The following is a 17,383-nucleotide window of genomic DNA, read 5'->3' as shown; positions in this document are numbered from 1 at the left end:
TCTCTTTCTCGTTTCGTTGTAGTCTGTTCTCACTCGTCGTACTGGAGAGCATTTATGATTTTGTTCCTTTACAGTTTCTTTGTGAACTTCACAATAGTTGTGCAGAACAAACTAAGCATTGATAAGAACCGTAAATTCCTCCGTTGAGTGTCCATCGCCCTCTTCAAAGCCGCAAACCACGACTATGTCCACTCCGTAGGGCTGATAACGCTGCAGGACACGCCCCTCGATAATCACTCCAATAATAGCTTGCTTCCTCCGCATGTTGGACCACAGACCACTATTCTGTTATATTAAATGGCGCTAAGAAGCAGTTTGTTCTCTCTGCTTTGTTTTGCATACATTTGCTCATCAATAAGGAGAACGTTCACTCCTACATCAAGCAGTTCAGGTGCCAAGAAACCCATAAACTTCCCTCATAATGCAATCTTATTGAATGTGAACCTCAGAGTTGCAATGTTCCGCACATCCATGTACTCATTTCTGTTTCTCTGTCTATTTTCAGCTTCTTCTCCAGTCAGTCAAAACCTGAAGGACTATGACGGATAGAACATCTCCCATTTCAAGGTGATCCTGCTGGGAAGATAAAACTTTTGTGACCCGTACATCCTACACTTCCTCCAGAGAAATGAGGACTATCTTGCTGGGCATTGTGTGGCTCTGTCTTGGCCTGTCCCTGGATGCTTGGTCTTTAAGTGGACGGCAAATAGAGACAGTTGGTGGAGAGGGAACTGAAGAAGAGGTCAGAGGAGAGAATCTGCTCAAAAGAGTGAGACGAGGCTGGATGTGGAACCAGTTTTTCCTGCAGGAGGAGTATACAGGAAGCGACTACCAGTACATTGGCAAGGTAAGAGCTGTGCCACTACCTCGACCTTTAGTTACATTGAACGCTGACATAGTCCCATATCAAATGAAATCACCTTGATTATTTAGAAACACCCTTATTTGTGATGTTTTTATTTTCTGCATTTCAGGTATTATCACTATGAATGTATTAGGGGTGGGACTCTCTAGGCTCGTCACGATTCGATTCCGATTCAGAGGGCTACGATGCGGTTATAAAACGATTATCGATTCTTCTTGATGCATCCAAACTTATTCAATACATGATTTATTTTTTCTCATTGTGGCTACCTGCTATTTTAGCAGCACCCTCGTATGAAAAAAACAAACAATTCAGCATGTTCTGAATCATTTGATGTAACAAATGAGTGAGACAGAGTTCTCCTTCTTATAGGCAATGACCCTTCAGCTCTCAAACTAAAATAACGCTTTCTCTGGAACATGTGGTAAAACTATACATACAGTGAGAAAGCGTGGCTACTGTGACACAATATTCTGTGGCAATGGATGCCCACACCTAGTGTGTTACTTCTATCCTACCCGCTTTCCTCAGTGACTTTAGCTTTGGTTTGGTTGTAGAATGAGAGTATCGCTGTGTCCATAAAAACGTTGAGATGAATGTTGTCTCTCGTTTCCAAAGTGTGCAACATAAGCGCGAAAGCTTTGATTCTCAATGACTGAGTAGGGGCGCAAATCCTTGCCAAAAAAGGAGCAATCGACTTTGTGATTCCGAGTTGGGCGGAAGAAGAAGCGAAATGCTTCTAAGCCGGGTGGTGCCGGTTGGATTGTATCCATATTCGGCTGCTCAAGCTCAGCCGTCCTCACCAAAACTCTGCTAGCATTTAGCCTAGCTTAGAACGTAAACAAGACGCATGTGTATTATGTTTGTTGCGTTCAGGGGCAGCGATAAGGAACGGACAGCCCGGTGTCACAGAACTGTTTCAGGCCATCATAACGTTGAGAATTAAGTTTAAAATTTCCGATTATTGAGTTTCCTGCATCGAGTCATAATCTTTCAAGAGACAATACACCTACAGTAAGAATCGACTTTTTCCCCCCCATGCCTAGAATGTATGCTAAGTTAATCACTGTTCACACATTTAGCTCATGACTTTGGTGCTTGTAAGCATACTAAATCACCCCTGCTGAATATCACTGCTATAAATCATTGAAAAGTTTGGTCCATTAATTCATATTTTTGGAGGTTTTTATATTATTATGTAACTTCCCAGTTGTGTTCCTAATGTATAATGTATTAAAATCTGGACATTGGTTGAAGTACGTATGTTTAAGCATAAAAATGCCATTTTCCCAAAAACCGTGTGATCGGACATAGTTTCTGCATGATGACATTGCTACATATTCCTTATCCATAGTTAGTGTGTATTATTATTATTATTATTAGTTGACTCAGCTAGTGCTGGCTTTCACATTGTTCATAAGCTTATTGATTAGCTTGCTGTGCTGAAGGTAAGTTACTGCATTTTGCAAACAGGTGGGCGGGCGTTTCTGTTTCAAAAGCCCAGTGAAGAACTCAGATGGAGTCGACCTTTAATATAGTTCTCATTTGAAGATTCACACACACAAAACACAGTTAGCTTTTGAGACTATGTAACTTTTGAAAGAAGATACCATAGTTTCTCTTTTACAAATGAAAAGTTGAACTCTCACTGCTACAGCCTAACCTGGTCTGGTGTGATCAGTGTTGTTTGGAGGCTATTGTTAGCTACCATTGGCAGACTAACGTATAACTGATATTACTAAGTCATGTTCCATAGGCTCGCTTTGAAGCTGCACTAATACACATTTTTATATGCACAGTAGCTAGTGTTCTCCAGAGTTTTACTCAACATTTTAGAGGCACTTATGAGTCTCACTGCTCTTCAAAAGCAAATCTATGAACACAGAAATGTATGGGTTTATATAGCGTACTGTATTTCCCTCTTGTTCTTAAAGCCACTATGTGTAGAATTGTAAGATTTTCAACTTTGGCGCCCCCTGTAGTCGTAAATGTATACTACCGGAGTCATTTAAAATAGCCTACATCAGGGGTCTACTGTCTGACTTTTAAGAGGTTAAAACCTCTTAATCTCGCCGCCCCCAAATTTGGGGGCTCTCGGGCTCAGAACCCCTCAAACTCAAATGCGGAAAATAGCATGATTATTAGCCAGTAGCATGTACGTGGCTACTTTTTTTTTTGGATGAAACAGCAACGTATGGGCAACAACATCATATAAGTCACTTCTTACACACTCCAAACACAACTATAGGCTACTCACATAAGCATAAAAAAATCGTGGCATAAAAGCACCAAATCCTGGCCAGAAATCGGCGTTATGAGTACCGCAAATCAATGTTTGTACCCTAATGCTAGCGGCTACCAAGTCATGCAATGCATTTATTAGCATTAGCACACGTGGCCAAACACGTAACTAACTTCTGTTTTCCGATCCGTGTGAACACTGGACAGTTGTGAGTGGTCAAACGTACCTTCGTGCTGCCCTCCGCCGAAAAAAATCGTAGGTATGCGCCCAAGTTTTATGAAAAATATGGATAATAACGTCGCAGAATTCCCGTTTCAAAGCTGTAGTCATTGTTGCCAACTGCATACTGTTGACTTCCGACTTGTTTCCAGAATAAGAGCGGGCAAGCAGGCTTGGGCGAGTGGTCAGACTGCCTGCGACCGGAAATTTACGCCAGGGTACACGCGTCACTTCTGGCAACTTTATTGCTTGAAACTTTTGCCGATCACCACCAAATTCGACAGAGGTCTTCCTGAGACTCTGACGCGTCGAAGGAGGGGTTATTTTTTTGAAATCGACCGAGGATAGGCTGAGATCCAGCCACATACGTGAACTGAGAAAATCCTACAGATGACAGCCAAAACTGGCTCTGATGATGTTATGAATATGAATATGATTCCTATTATCTGTATTTGGATGTATTGAATCATATGAGTGATAAAGAAAGTGAAATATATAGTTATATAGTGTATAAAAGTACAATGTAAGAGCTGCAACAGCTGGTTCGAAAATGATGACCTCGCTTGACCGCTTTATACTAAAGCCTCTTATTCTTCACTTTATTCCACTTTATTCCACTTTAACCTTTATTTAATAACTACTGATCAGTTATACTATGACTTGGGAAAGTTTTAGGGAGCTAGCTGCATTATTTCAATAACCTTTTATCAATGAAAGTGCATTTTTTCCAGGCGAATCTGAATATTTTCAATTTGAGCTGTGTAATGTCTTATTTTACTATATTAACCAGCAACATATACACAATATTACCTATCTAAACTATCTCACAGGTGTTGTGATCTGATTATATCAACAAAAATGATTAAAATCGACCTTGTAGTTACAGAACTATGGTCAGTTTTGTAGGGCTATGCCATTTTCGCTCAGACACCTCAAAATCGGCTCCGAGATTAAAGATGATTTTTGTACATGCCATTCATCTTAACCTAGAACCGATCAAAGCCACTGCTTTTTCTGCAAAATGTCTTGACTATTTTTTTCAGGGCCATCTTTGCTCTGCCGATTATAAATGTGGGTGTGGCTGCTTTGCTGAATGTGGAGTTTCTGAGGCATTGTCATTATGTTGAATCTATCAAAATACAAGTTAATGTAATAAACACCATGTGCCTCATACTAATTATATTATACTAAAAATACATATTTTTAAATGGTAAATGTATTTGTATAGTGTATTGCATTCGTAGTAATAATTAGATCTGTGATGTTCAATTACCTTGTGATACTTTGGAGTTATATCGGAATTTTACATCAAACTGGCTGTTCTTTTTAAAAGAGGAGATTCTATTAGTGAAGTTAGCTCACAGTGCAGCGTGGAATAGTTGGAGCTGTGCTGTTTGATCAGTAGCCAGATGCCGGCAGCTATTGTGCTGCTCTGTATGAAGCCTGCTGTCTGACAGCAGCACAAAAAGAAAAGAAAAAAACAAACAGGAGTTTGAAAGAAGTAAACACCGAGAGAAACAAGAGCGATTCAGCAGACTTTCCTCCCTGCTGGGGTGTTACCTTCATGCTGGGGGCTTCAGATATGCGTTGGTGACTAAAAAATGGTTTAGAGACAGAATAGCAGGGACGGGAATGTGTTCAGTAGAAGCAAACATTTGTATGATTTTCTTTTACTCCTGATACCATGGAGTGCAGATGTTTAATAATACAGAATATTTATCCAATTCTGATCAAATGTATTCATATTCAGTTGCACTGCAAGTATTACCTTCACTCTGCTTGACATCCTTTTCCATGTAAAAAAAAAAGCAAACAACAAATAAACAATTTTGGACCTCAGGTGAGTTCATTGTATTCCAGTCCGGCTACATGTCAGGATCCAAACACCAGTATTCAGAGTATTCAGAATAGGAGCACAAAAAAAAATCACAGGGAGCTTTGAGCCTGTGTGGTGTGTTCAAATTAAATTAAATTGATTTTGTATAGCCCAAAATTACAAATCACAAATTTGCCTCAGAGGGCTTTACAATCTGTACACATGCGAAAGCAAGCAATGCGACTACTATTAATAATGTGGGCAACTTGGTTTTATGGTTTAGTCTGTCATTCTGAAGGGTCAGATTTATATACTCATGCAGTTAATTACTGGGATCTGGGAATAACACAACAAACACACAGGACAGCCACGCTAGCAGCCATCACAGTTTACAGATTGACTTCCTGCTTCCGCACTGACCCACTGTACTTACTGCAGTTGTGCATGCACAGTTTTCTGGTACAACAGGGGATTATTACTGACCTTTCAGGTCCTCTCATTTAAGCCGTTTTCTCGTGTGAGCAGTTGCCCTTTCACGCATGTAGCACCAGGGGGCAACCTCAGATTCTGAAAAGTGATGCCAATACGGAAGTACTTTTAGCTTGATAAAAGAGCAGGAGGCCTATGGTTGCTGCTGTGCACACACAGTTTTTTTTATTACATTTAATCTTCCATTACAAAACTGGATTAAAATACTGTATTTCGCAGCTTAATTTTTTCTATCGGTATGATATCGCTTTATAAAAGAAAAGACAAGTTGAACGTGAATGTGTTGGCGTGAACAGAACACTCTGCCCTGGCTGGATGATGAATGAAGGAAACTGATCCGCTGCTTACAAATATCTTTGAAGTACAGACTGACAAAAATTTGCCTTAATGAGAAACAACGCTAATTATTTCTGAAAATTTGATTTACAATCTATACCAATACAATGAAGTGTGGTTAAATATAATATGAATGTAGTCTTAAACTATGGTTAATTACCTTTAATTGTAATGGCAAATATATGTAAATCTAGACATTAAATTATTTTATGGGAAAAAAGGAACCAACAGAAAAAAACAGAACATATCCTTTAAAAAAAAAAAATCTGTTTTATCTGTATGGTGGAACTATGGTAGCGGTGAACGTGGTGACACATAAGGATTCCAGAAAGCATATATTCTTCTCTGGATAATGTGCTGTGGTGAAATGCCTGCTAGCTCCGTCAGTTCATGTTAGGTGAAGGCATGGAGGTGTTGCAGGCCTGCAGACCGACAGATCCAATCCGACTGACCACTGCTGGAGAGAAAAGGCAGTGAGGGGGCGTAAAGAAAGGGAGGGGAGCAAAGGAAATGAGGGAAGGAATGAAGAAACAGAGGAAATGTAGGATTGTAATGTGAAGAATATTCAGAGAAAAGGTGGTATTCAAAAAAAAAGTAGTAGTAGAAGAGGGGGGACAGGTAGAACAAAATGACAACAGGAAAGAAACAAGAACAAAACCAGCGATAAAAAGACAAGAGCTGAGGGGTAAGGACTAAAAAGGTGAAACCCTGCAGGTTTAGATCGTAAGTAGTTAAAGTCAAGTCGATGCCCATTCGCATTGGTGTCCTATCACCTCTCCTGTATACATTTTATTTCTCACTCTGACTCAATTCAAATCTTCAAATTTTGTGGATGATACCGCTGTGGTAGGTCTGATCTTGTAATACTGATCACAGCTTAGAGAGCTGAAGTCTCTAGTTGAGGGGCGTCCTCATTTCAAGTTAGCTGTGGACCACCACAAAGACACAGATGAGCCTCCGTCCTTTGTCATCAATGGTCAGGCTGTTGAGAACGCTTCAAACACCTGGGGACCACCATTTCTTCTTCTCTTATTAACTAGAATAACACTGTGAGCCATATTGTGCAGAAATCCCACCAACAATTCTTCTTCCTGGGACAACTCATGACGATGAATGTACAGAGCTGTGATCTCACATTCTCCATCACGGTGTGGTATGCATGATGACAGGAAGGACCTTTAAATGGTAGTGAAAGCATAACACAATCAGTGGTCAAGATATGCCAAACATCTGTGATATTTGTAACTCCTGCATGCTTATGGTCTGAAGATAATTAGAGATGCCTGTTATCTAGCAAATGGAAAACGGTTTTGTAGTATTAAATGTAGAGATGCACAGATCCAAGCTGATTTCAGCTGATTCATTGAATCGGTGTCTAATTAAAAGCAGAACTACTTATTTCCCTAACAGCACGTATCCTGAGGGCAGCGAGGGCCCTTATCTTCTCCTCATCAATTCAGTCGATGAACTCAACACAAACTGTGAAACCTTAGAGGGTTTCCTAATGCACCAGACACTTGTATTTTCATTTACTCGGTTAGAGTAAGTCTATGCTGATGTTTTATTCATCTTGCTATAGTATTTGTATTATGTCTATGCTGATGTGTATTTGCCATATGGTTTTGATCTACCCCAAGAACCCCCAAGACATATTCCAATCAATGTTTAATTGGTATGGTATTACATTACTGTTTGGTCGGATCATGTATGAGGTATGTGGAACAGGCAGTTCTTCTTAACACAGCTCCATTTAGCCATGACAGGGTTTCTGCATTGTAAACACGAGTAGCTTAGGCAGACCCTTTTTGGTTCAGAGGAACAAGACTTCTGTGGGAACAGAGATATTAAGTTGAAAGGAAAATCCTCTCCTTGACAACCCAGCAAAACACCAACAGGCCAAGTCTGCAGATTTGGATTTTTTTTGAAGAGGAAGAAGAAGAGTCTGAGAGTCAGCAGTCTTGTGTTATAACACCCCATACTGTGGGTTTCTCTTTTTTAGCAAAGTCCCATAACATAGCAAACTGCAGAGACCTGAACATGTAAGTCAAAGTGATTCCACATACAAGCTACAGCTCCTGCTGGATGATCTACTGCTATCATTTCTATATTTTATATCATTTTAAGAGTCCCTGCTAAAGAATGATGAGGTCCGTAGAACAGACAAGTCCTCTTACATTCCTGCAGAGGTGAAGCCCTTATTCTTATTCTCAGCACTATTCCTATTGTAATGTACTGTTAATAAACAGTTAAAAGTTCCTCACAGTAACTTTAAAGAAGCACTCCAACATGAGACATGAGATTGATGTTATCAAATCCACAGAAGATCCTTGTTGTTTGGATATCTGAGCTATTCCTAACCGCAGAAGCAGATAGGAAGTCTAAAATCATTTTAGCAGTACCTGTTTGTCTTAGCTTTTGTTCCTAGCATTTGGGTAGCGTGAAATTCAGGGGTCCAAAACAAAATTGAAGATAACTGGCCACCCAAAAGTAAAACCTTTATTTTAGATTCTTCCGAGCAAATGCTAATAAAGACTCACTCCCAACTCCCCAAACACTGATTGGTCAGTGCCTCTTGGCAACGCAGATCGACCCTCTAGGTACTCCTCTAGCATTAGTCATCAACGGGGAGGGAAGGTTTGTCAATATACGTTCGTTACTCATGCATAGTGTCTTATGGGTCCTAAACATTTTCACACACTTCATTTTATATCTATTTCTATTTCTATTTCTATAAATCATAATCATATTCAGATTATCTGAATGATAATTGGCCGACCCAAGGAAGTATAGTGGCTCTAGTCAGAGCTGAAGCACTGTAGGTTGGCTCTGTCTATAAAATTGTAAATGCCAAATAACATCAGCACACAGACTGCACTACTGTAGCAAGGACGCTAATAGAGCTTGGGTTGTCCAATAAGGGTGTTCACCAAAGAGCAACAAAACGAGTCCATAGCATTACTGTTTTAGCACTTTCATAGTAAACTCTGGGTCTCAAGATTGTAAAGAATCTCTTGGTCATGACCAGGCAGGCTAGCACAACAGCCTGCACCTGTGCCTTGATTCACACAAATAGGACACTTACACATACAGCATGTATAGTTATGTCAAATTGAAACAATTGAGATTTAGATTCAGTTCAGGTTAAGGGTTTCCGGCCTAAGCCAGAGTTTGTAAGTAGCTCGCACCTTCCACAGGTTGTAGTGGGAGAAGTAGCAGCTATAATAGCTCACTCACACACACATATTATGCAATCAAAGGCTTCAGCCCAACACCTGGCCAACAGAGAGGCAGGAATGCAGGGATGAAAGGTGAACAGCGAGCCACTTGAGGTAGAGCGATACAGACGAAGGTTATTGCTGCAAGTATCAAAGTCAAAGCAGCAGATCTCACAGCAGATCCGATAGATGTTCACTGCTTCAGGCTCAACACAAACTCTGGCTTTCTGCTGCTCTTTCTTCATTTGTAGCCATAGTGTTCAAAAGATGTTTTGTTGTCTCCGTCTTGGGCTGACTTTTGGTCTTTCTTTTGTGTTTCCGCCTTTCCTCTTCTTTGCTTGTGTCTTATACAAACCTGTCACCATCATCCACTGGCCTGTCTATCCTTTTTTCCCTCCATCCATGTTCCATCAGTAAGCTCTTTCCACATAGACGGATACAAATGTCTTTTTGGTCCTTATACTGTAATAAAGGTGTAGACTGACATGTGCTTCACCGGCAAAGGAAATGAAAAATGTACATGTATGAATTGGCTCATTGCATTGATTAAGTTCAGTCCACTGAGGAAGTAGGATGCTGGTGAACTGCACAGGGTAACAGTAGTTGGTAGACCGGTTTGAATAAAACTCACAAACACACATCCAAGTCCTTCAAATTAAACCACTCAATACTTCGTTTGTTATTGTTTTCCAATCCGACAAGCCTATTGGCGAGAAGATAAAGCCTCTATCACTTTCCACAAGAACGGTCGACCGGACATGAGCCGACATGGAAACATGACGTTTGGATCTTTTATACTCCGTGAGGCTTTCTCCTGGCAGCACACCAACATCCTCAAAGTTCTCTTTGCCCATTTGTGTCATTGTATTAAGAAATGTTGGGTGTCGAAACCCCCCTAAAACAGCTGGTTGCTGTAGTGTTTATCAAACGTTACTCCAACAGGAGGAAAGCGTTTGTCGGGGACTATTTTCAGCGGCGGATTAATTTACATTTTGTGGAGTTTATGTGTCAGCAGGACAGTGTATGTGGGATGGAGTCAAACTAAATTACAGAGTGTGTTCATGAAAATGAGGGCACTGATGCGCTTTTAACAACAATGGAGCTCTGAGGCTCAGAGGAAGAAGATATATCAGGATTTGATACACACACACTACTTGTTAGAAGATATACGATCGTCTCTCTGTGTGTCCCTCTGCAGCTCCAGTCGGACCAGGACTACGGCAATGGCGTAGTCAAGTACGTTCTGTCTGGCGAGGGGGCCGGCAGCCTCTTTGTCATCGACGAGAATAACGGGGACCTGCATGCCACTCGCCGCCTGGATCGTGAGGAGAAGGCTTTTTATATCCTCAGAGCCACAGTGGTCAACAAAAAGACAGGTCTGAAGCTGGAGCCAGAGACCGAGTTCACCGTCAAACTCCACGACATCAACGACAACGAGCCAAAGTTCAGCAAAGAAGTTTACACCGGCAGTGTGCCTGAGAGGTCTGATATTGGTAAGGAAAACTGTGACTGGTCCAGAGTTAAAATGGTGTTTATTGTTCTTTTCATTATCATTTTCATTCATTTTTCGTAAAATGATGAAAACATCTTAGGGATAACCCACCTCTTGTGATATTTGTCAGTGATAGCCATGTGGATGTGTGTCTCTCAGGTACATCAGTGATCCAGGTGACGGCTACAGATGCTGATGATGGTATGTATGGGAGCAGTGCCAAACTGGTCTACAGCATCAGCCAGGGACACCCGTACTTTTCTGTGGACCCAAACACAGGTATGTCAGACGCAGCGCGACATATTCACAATACAACTCAATAGAACATAAGGATGCAGAGGGACATAAACATGAGAAGTATTATATCTTCCAAACACACGGGGACAAACCTTCAAGCAGTGGCGGATCTACAGAAACATTCATGGGGTGTAGAGAAATATATATATGCTGATCCAAAACTCTAAAAGGAGTTTTGCTCGTGGACATTTTCCAACCAGCCACAACTTTTCAATTCTATATATTTTTAATTAGATTGTCTAAAAATTGAGAGGCAGCTAGGGTTGTTATAAATCATTCATGAATTATGACAACCTCAGTCAATGTTTTATTCAACATTAGTACGTTTTTCAAGGACATTTCAACTGAACATATTTTATCATATTGTAATTCTGTTCAATGCAGTACAAAAATGTTGAGCCTGGCTCCTCACGCCTCAGCCTCTCTCTTTTAACAATTGTATTACCTCATTAGGTGTTACTTGATGTTATTGATATTTACCTATTGTATATTATATACGTATTTATTTAAGGATCTTCTGCTAGCGAGAAAGATTGGAAAGATATTCCTGAGCTTTATTGGCCATCTTGGTTTTGAGAAGTTTGTGTTGCACTTACAGTCGCTGGCCAATGGGAGGCAGTATGGCACGACGCACTCGTTGGGCTTCTCAACCTTTTGTAACTTAAAGCCCGCTTCAAATCTGTGGACCACCTTCTCAAAGAAATAAATAAATAAAACATGAATTTAAAAAAAGGAGAACAAATAAACTAGGCTGTAAATATGTACAATGCCACTGTCAGCTGTAATGACCAAAATCAATCAAACCAAAGTCACATTTCCTCACCACACACTTTGATCACCTCTCAGTTTGAAAAATTATCCATTTTGTGAACGTTAGCTAGCTAACAGTGGCAAAGCATGTCTGTCTCTACCTGATGATGTGTTGTAATTGGTGTGGTGATATTCACACGTAACTGCTCATTGAAATTGTTCATTTTAATTTGACGTTTTGTATTTATATGAGTTCTTGAGCACTTTTTAACATTGGACGTTAACGTTTAACGAGGCTATCTGTATCCCCTTGTTTCCAGTCTTTATGTGAAGCCTGGCTGTGTGTATTGACAAGTATGCGTGTGTGTAATCATGTGTAAATCCAAGTCTGCAACCTCCTCATCAGATGAATATGAACTACTATTGTAGATATGCCTGATTTAATCTGCTGTGTAAAAAGAAACAACACAGGTAGAGAAGGTCAGCTGTGTCACCCTAAGAATGAATGAAGACAAAGCAATGTGAAAAGAGAAAATGCAGAGCAGAATTGAAACCGAATGATTTGTTACTTTTGTTCAGGTGTGATCCGGACAGCCTTGGGTCCTGGCGACATGGACCGCGAGCAGAGGGAGCACTATCAGGTGGTGATTGAAGCTAAAGACATGGCTGGACAGAGAGGAGGGCTCACTGGAGCCACCGTGGTTAACATAACCCTCACCGATGTCAACGACAACCCTCCCCGCTTCACTCAGAGTAAGACAGCAGCATACAAATGATGAAACACACTCTCATAGAGGTCAGAAGGCGGAGGAACCATTATGTTAAAGGAATGGTGTGTAACATTTAGTCCAGGGGTCACCAACCTTTTTGAAATGGAGATCTACTTCAAGGGTACTGAGTAGTACGAAGGGCTACTGAATAACAAATTTGCACAGATCTCCTTTTAATAATAATAATATATGTGAAGAGACTGTCTGATCACATGTCAATGTTAATTATTCCTCACAATAATTATTAATAATGATTGTGTATTTTGCTCAAAATCACACCTGTTATATTTTTGTACAAACTATCACTTCTAACATTTTTTAGGAAATCATGAACTCTGTCCCATGTTTATACAAATGATCAGTTATGTATGATTGATATCCGGCCAATCCAAAGACGAGGATTGTAACCAATTAAATGTAGTTGTAGAATGGTGACTGGGTCCGCTCCCTTAGTGTCAAAAAGTAAAACTACTCGCGAGCGAGCAGGTGAAAGTTTTGCGAGCAGAAGAGCAGTGATAGTAGTTGCGCGCTAGGGGACGCCCCTCGCGCTCAAAGCATGGTTTTCTCCGCAGAGATATTCTGCGCGGAGTGATGTGAAAGCGCTCGCCAAAGTAATATACACGCGCTGCTGTTAATTTGCACGTGGGATCTCTACACACACGCGCACGCATGGATCTTATTTGCGCTCTCGGATTTTGACAGTGATTTGCCTTCATACTAGTGCTATTTTTATAACATGCCTTGCGGGCGACTCGCGTGGTCCCTGCGGCGACCAGGTGCCCGCGGGCACCGTGTTGGCTACCTCTGATTTAGGGGGATTCATTGGCAGAAATGGAATATAATATTCATAACCATGTTTTAATCCGTGTTTAATCACCTAAAACTAAGAGTGTTTATTGTTAGCATAGAAAAAGACATTTATGTCTACATAGAGAGCAGTTCTTTTCCCACAGCGTCTAGCCATGTTGTGTTTCTACAGACAAAAAAAACACCGGTTTGTCTGTAGTGAACCAGGTGAAGTAAAGATTATTCGAGTTGACGACAACTACGCTTGTTACTGTGAAGCAAATACTTTATCAATACATCTGTTCAACAAGCACGAACATGTAAACAAAAGAGAAACCTATTTCACGCTCTGTCCTCAGTCTCTCAAGTTCAAACAGAAGCTGTTTGTCTGTAGTCTGACTGTTTATCTTAGTTTGCTCTTCTAAACTTCTCTGATGGCTGAGACAAAGCAGCCAGGAGGACAGAGGACAGGGGACATAGGACAGGGGACAGGGGACAGGAGGAAGGATTGATACTGACTGTGTTCTTCATTCTTTATAAACTTCCCTCAGGAATGTTGTTTATTTTATTGAAGTTTGAGTTTTGTTTCCAGTGAGATATTAATGACTTTATGAAGTGATTTTTATTTTATAAACTTTACTGTTGCTGTTCTAGAAACAATATTTATATTAATACATTCTAATCCTGTTCTGAATGTATTTGTTTTTAAAATGCTACAAATGTTTTTTTTTTAAATATATTTAGTATTGATAAGTGTAATTTCTAATAGTAAAACATCTTTAATGTACCTCTCTCTACCTGGAGGCCCCCATAGTTCTATACGCACTTAGAAAGGGAGCGGGAGAGGAGGCGTGTTTAGTTGGTTGCAATCTGCAACTCACCACTAGATGCCACGAAACGTTACGCACTGTTCCTTTAAATATGAACATTGTATTTATTTAACATTTTACTCACCAGAATCAAATATTTGTACCTGGTAAAGTTTCTGTAAAGTTTTGCTGTTGGCACGAGGCAAAGTCACAAAAAGTACCTTCAACACACGACAAGCCACCTTTGGAAAAATGTCATATCTTTTAAACATTTAATGGTAAAAAGAATCTGGTTTTACAGTTCCATGGGCCACACAATGTGCAGACACACATGTGTAATTCACTTACAGGTTTGGGAAGAAACAGAACAGGGAACTTGGAGAGTAATAAAGTTACCAATACATTTGGAAAAAAATAGGAATTACTTGAAGGATTACAATTTTAAAAGACATGTTAAAAGAGAGAACATATGCTATGCAGATGCACACACCTAACAACACTGCAGGACACACGCCTCACACTGCAGCAGCAATGCTGTCTGTGTGGACAGCACACGTGTGGTGTGCAGGTAGGCGGTGTTGCCCACGTTGGACAAATCAATGCTTTCACGCTCTGTACATCACAGTACAGTGCACGTTATCACAAAGCAGGATGGTTTGTGCACTTTCCAGTTCATCAATATCATTCTTTTTGCAGAGAGGCGTCCCAGCGTGAATAGACCGTTCAAATGAGTGAATCGCTTCAAATTTCTGGTCCACCAAACATGAAACAGGACAACTTGGGAAATTTGTGAGGTTTTACCAAAACGTTTGAAGCATTGGCATTCAGCTCATTCAATTATTATTATTAATAACTAACAAAAATGATGGATGTAATAATTAAATTAAATGAATCCTGGACAGGAACATTGTCAGTGTAAAGGTGGGCTTTGTACCAAGAAGCAGAAACTCTCTTAAGACCCCAGCTGTAGTATGTTAGGTAGAGACAGGCTATATAATGTAATATTATGTAGAGTCATTATAATAATCGAAGTTTGAACGTAGCAGCAGCTTTTCATAAAGAGGCTGTATTGGCACATAATAGCATTTGTGTGTGTGTGTGTGTGTGTCGATCAGCAGTGTTTCAGTGCCTGTAGCAGTGTGACTGAAGTGAGTAAATTACTTCTCTGTTGGCCTCGATCACATCAGTCATCCCGTCATCCAATCCTCCAGCTCTCTGGCTTTCTGTATCCATCTCTTCATCGTCTGATTGTTCTCCCCTCTCCCTCTCCATCTCTGCCTCTTTCAATCACAGTCTCTGTATCAGAGTGTCAGTTTCTCCCTCCTCCTCTCCACCCAGCATCAGCACCCATTCACCCACTGTTTCCGTCTCCAGTTCAGGGTGCAAAACAAGATCACTCTGCTGAACAGATTGCAAGTGGCATTAACAGTCTTGTTTAAGTCATCTTAACACACACACACACACACACTTATTTCTACATATATATAAGGACATCTTATCGATAATAAACGGTATGCTTCCTGTCCCATAACCCTAAACCCTGTCCTTAGATATTGCTGCTCATAAAAGTATAACATAGGGTGCCGTAGAGCTAACCCGTTAAAGCTTGCGCCAAATGTAGGTGGAGTCCTTGGCAGCAGCCCGGGTTTGATTCTGACCCGTCATCCCCTCTCTCTCTCTTCTCCTTTTCTTGTCATTCGCCAGCTAAAAAAGCCCTAAAATATTTTTTTAATAAAGGAAAGTAGAACAGAGAGTCACACATGGTTCCCACATGTCAATTCATTTCACTTCACAGCAGGAGTCCAATCAGTGGTGTCAGCGTTGGAGCCAAGAGGCAATACAATCTCCAACCAACCAGAGAGAAAACTGAGTGGAGATGAAATATGCTCCTCCTCTCTTTACCTCTGGGCTCTTTAGGGTTTCACTAGACTCCCACTTGTTGAGATAGGTACTTAGAAATACGACCAAAAGGATTGAAATAGTAAAGTCAAATTGCTTTTTGTGGTCACATGTTTCAGTGTGGGCATATACTGTATGTTTGCTGGGTCAGTCATTTTATCAACACATCTGTGAGGAACAGTCTCTCTGTCACCCTAAGAGACAATACTATTTTAGATAATATTAGAGTTACCGTATATACAGTTTTTGGTCTTTTCCTCGCCTCTTACATATATGTACATATGTATCTACTGGCCACTGGATCCCATAACCTCAGGCCAGTCAAACCAAAGCATCAGCTATGGTTGTGGTTGTTTGCCTGTTACACTTATCAAGCGTCTAAACTTTGACATACTTACCCCAGAAAAGCATACCATTCAGATGGGACCAACAACCTCATGCACTAGAGCATGACTTTAGATATTATAATACGTTATCCCTTGTTCTTATTTATGTGTTAGTTTATTTATTTAGTATCTATTTCATTTATTTAGTTTTTAATTATTCATTTGAAACAGTTTTCATGAGTTCAATGTTCCAGTTTGTCTGTTTCTCACAGTGGACAGATAGCTGGAGAACTAGGCTAATATAAAGAAACGTATGTGCACACCAATGTGTCATGAAGTTAGTGTAATTATTCTCTGTTAAATAACATAGTGGATGATGGAAGCTGCAGCTGTTTGACTGTGATAAAGTGTTAACTGGGTATTCACATGATCTCACTCCCTGTGAACAGTGGCAGGTTGAGTCCTGCTTAGCTGCCAGGCTGTATGAGGCCTGCTGTGTCACAGCAGCATGTAAATACTCACCCAAGGAGTTTATACACACCACTAAATCTCCGAGATGGAACGTATGCACGCACACACATCCTGAGCAAAGGAAAGCGTCCTGATATGGAAGCGCCTCAGGTTCATACAGCAGAGTAGTAACTCATTTGCATTCATGTAACCGTGTTTGACTCCATTCAGTGACTCACACAAGCTGCTATTTTCATTTAGAACAAGGCTGGTGTGTGTTTCACTATGAGGAGGAAACGGCCATCTCAAACATGATAGAAAACACTGATGGAAAAACAGTGTTAGCTTTTTGGGTGGTAGTCCGCCCTAAGGGACACAAGTCACAGCAGTGGGGAAAAGGCAGAGCATTATTATTCACATTGGATCCACTCAGAAATCATGTCTGGTGCAAGGTTTGAAAATACTCTGGATACAGGTGCTGTTATCTTGCGCTTTTGATGTAATTTGGAGCCCAAATCTGCGCATTGGTGATCAGGGGGTGGAGCTGCAGTATCGAGGTCCCGCCCATACCTGTCCCCGACCCAAGTCACCAAGCTGCTGTGCTAGCACCAGCTGGTGCTAG

At 40.7% G+C, this 17,383-nt stretch overlaps 1 protein-coding gene across 2 annotated transcripts in view; it reads left to right on the top strand.

The window, feature by feature from the left end:
• The first annotated feature begins 628 nt into the window (after nucleotides 1-628).
• Nucleotides 629-17,383, top strand: part of LOC142933948 (cadherin-6-like) — a 28,924-nt gene continuing 12,169 nt past the window's right edge. For both annotated transcript variants that reach the window (XM_076078287.1, XM_076078278.1), the window contains exons 1-4: nucleotides 629-847; nucleotides 10,381-10,675; nucleotides 10,834-10,953; nucleotides 12,301-12,474. In XM_076078287.1, the coding sequence (XP_075934402.1) occupies nucleotides 629-847; nucleotides 10,381-10,675; nucleotides 10,834-10,953; nucleotides 12,301-12,474 (808 nt within the window). The remainder of the gene's footprint in view (nucleotides 848-10,380; nucleotides 10,676-10,833; nucleotides 10,954-12,300; nucleotides 12,475-17,383) is intronic.

Source organism: Anarhichas minor, unplaced genomic scaffold, assembly GCF_050575085.1.
Source record: "Anarhichas minor isolate MPS153535 unplaced genomic scaffold, ASM5057508v1 ptg000006l, whole genome shotgun sequence".
Lineage (NCBI taxonomy): Eukaryota > Metazoa > Chordata > Actinopteri > Perciformes > Anarhichadidae > Anarhichas > Anarhichas minor.
This window is presented reverse-complemented; position numbering and strand designations above follow the sequence as displayed.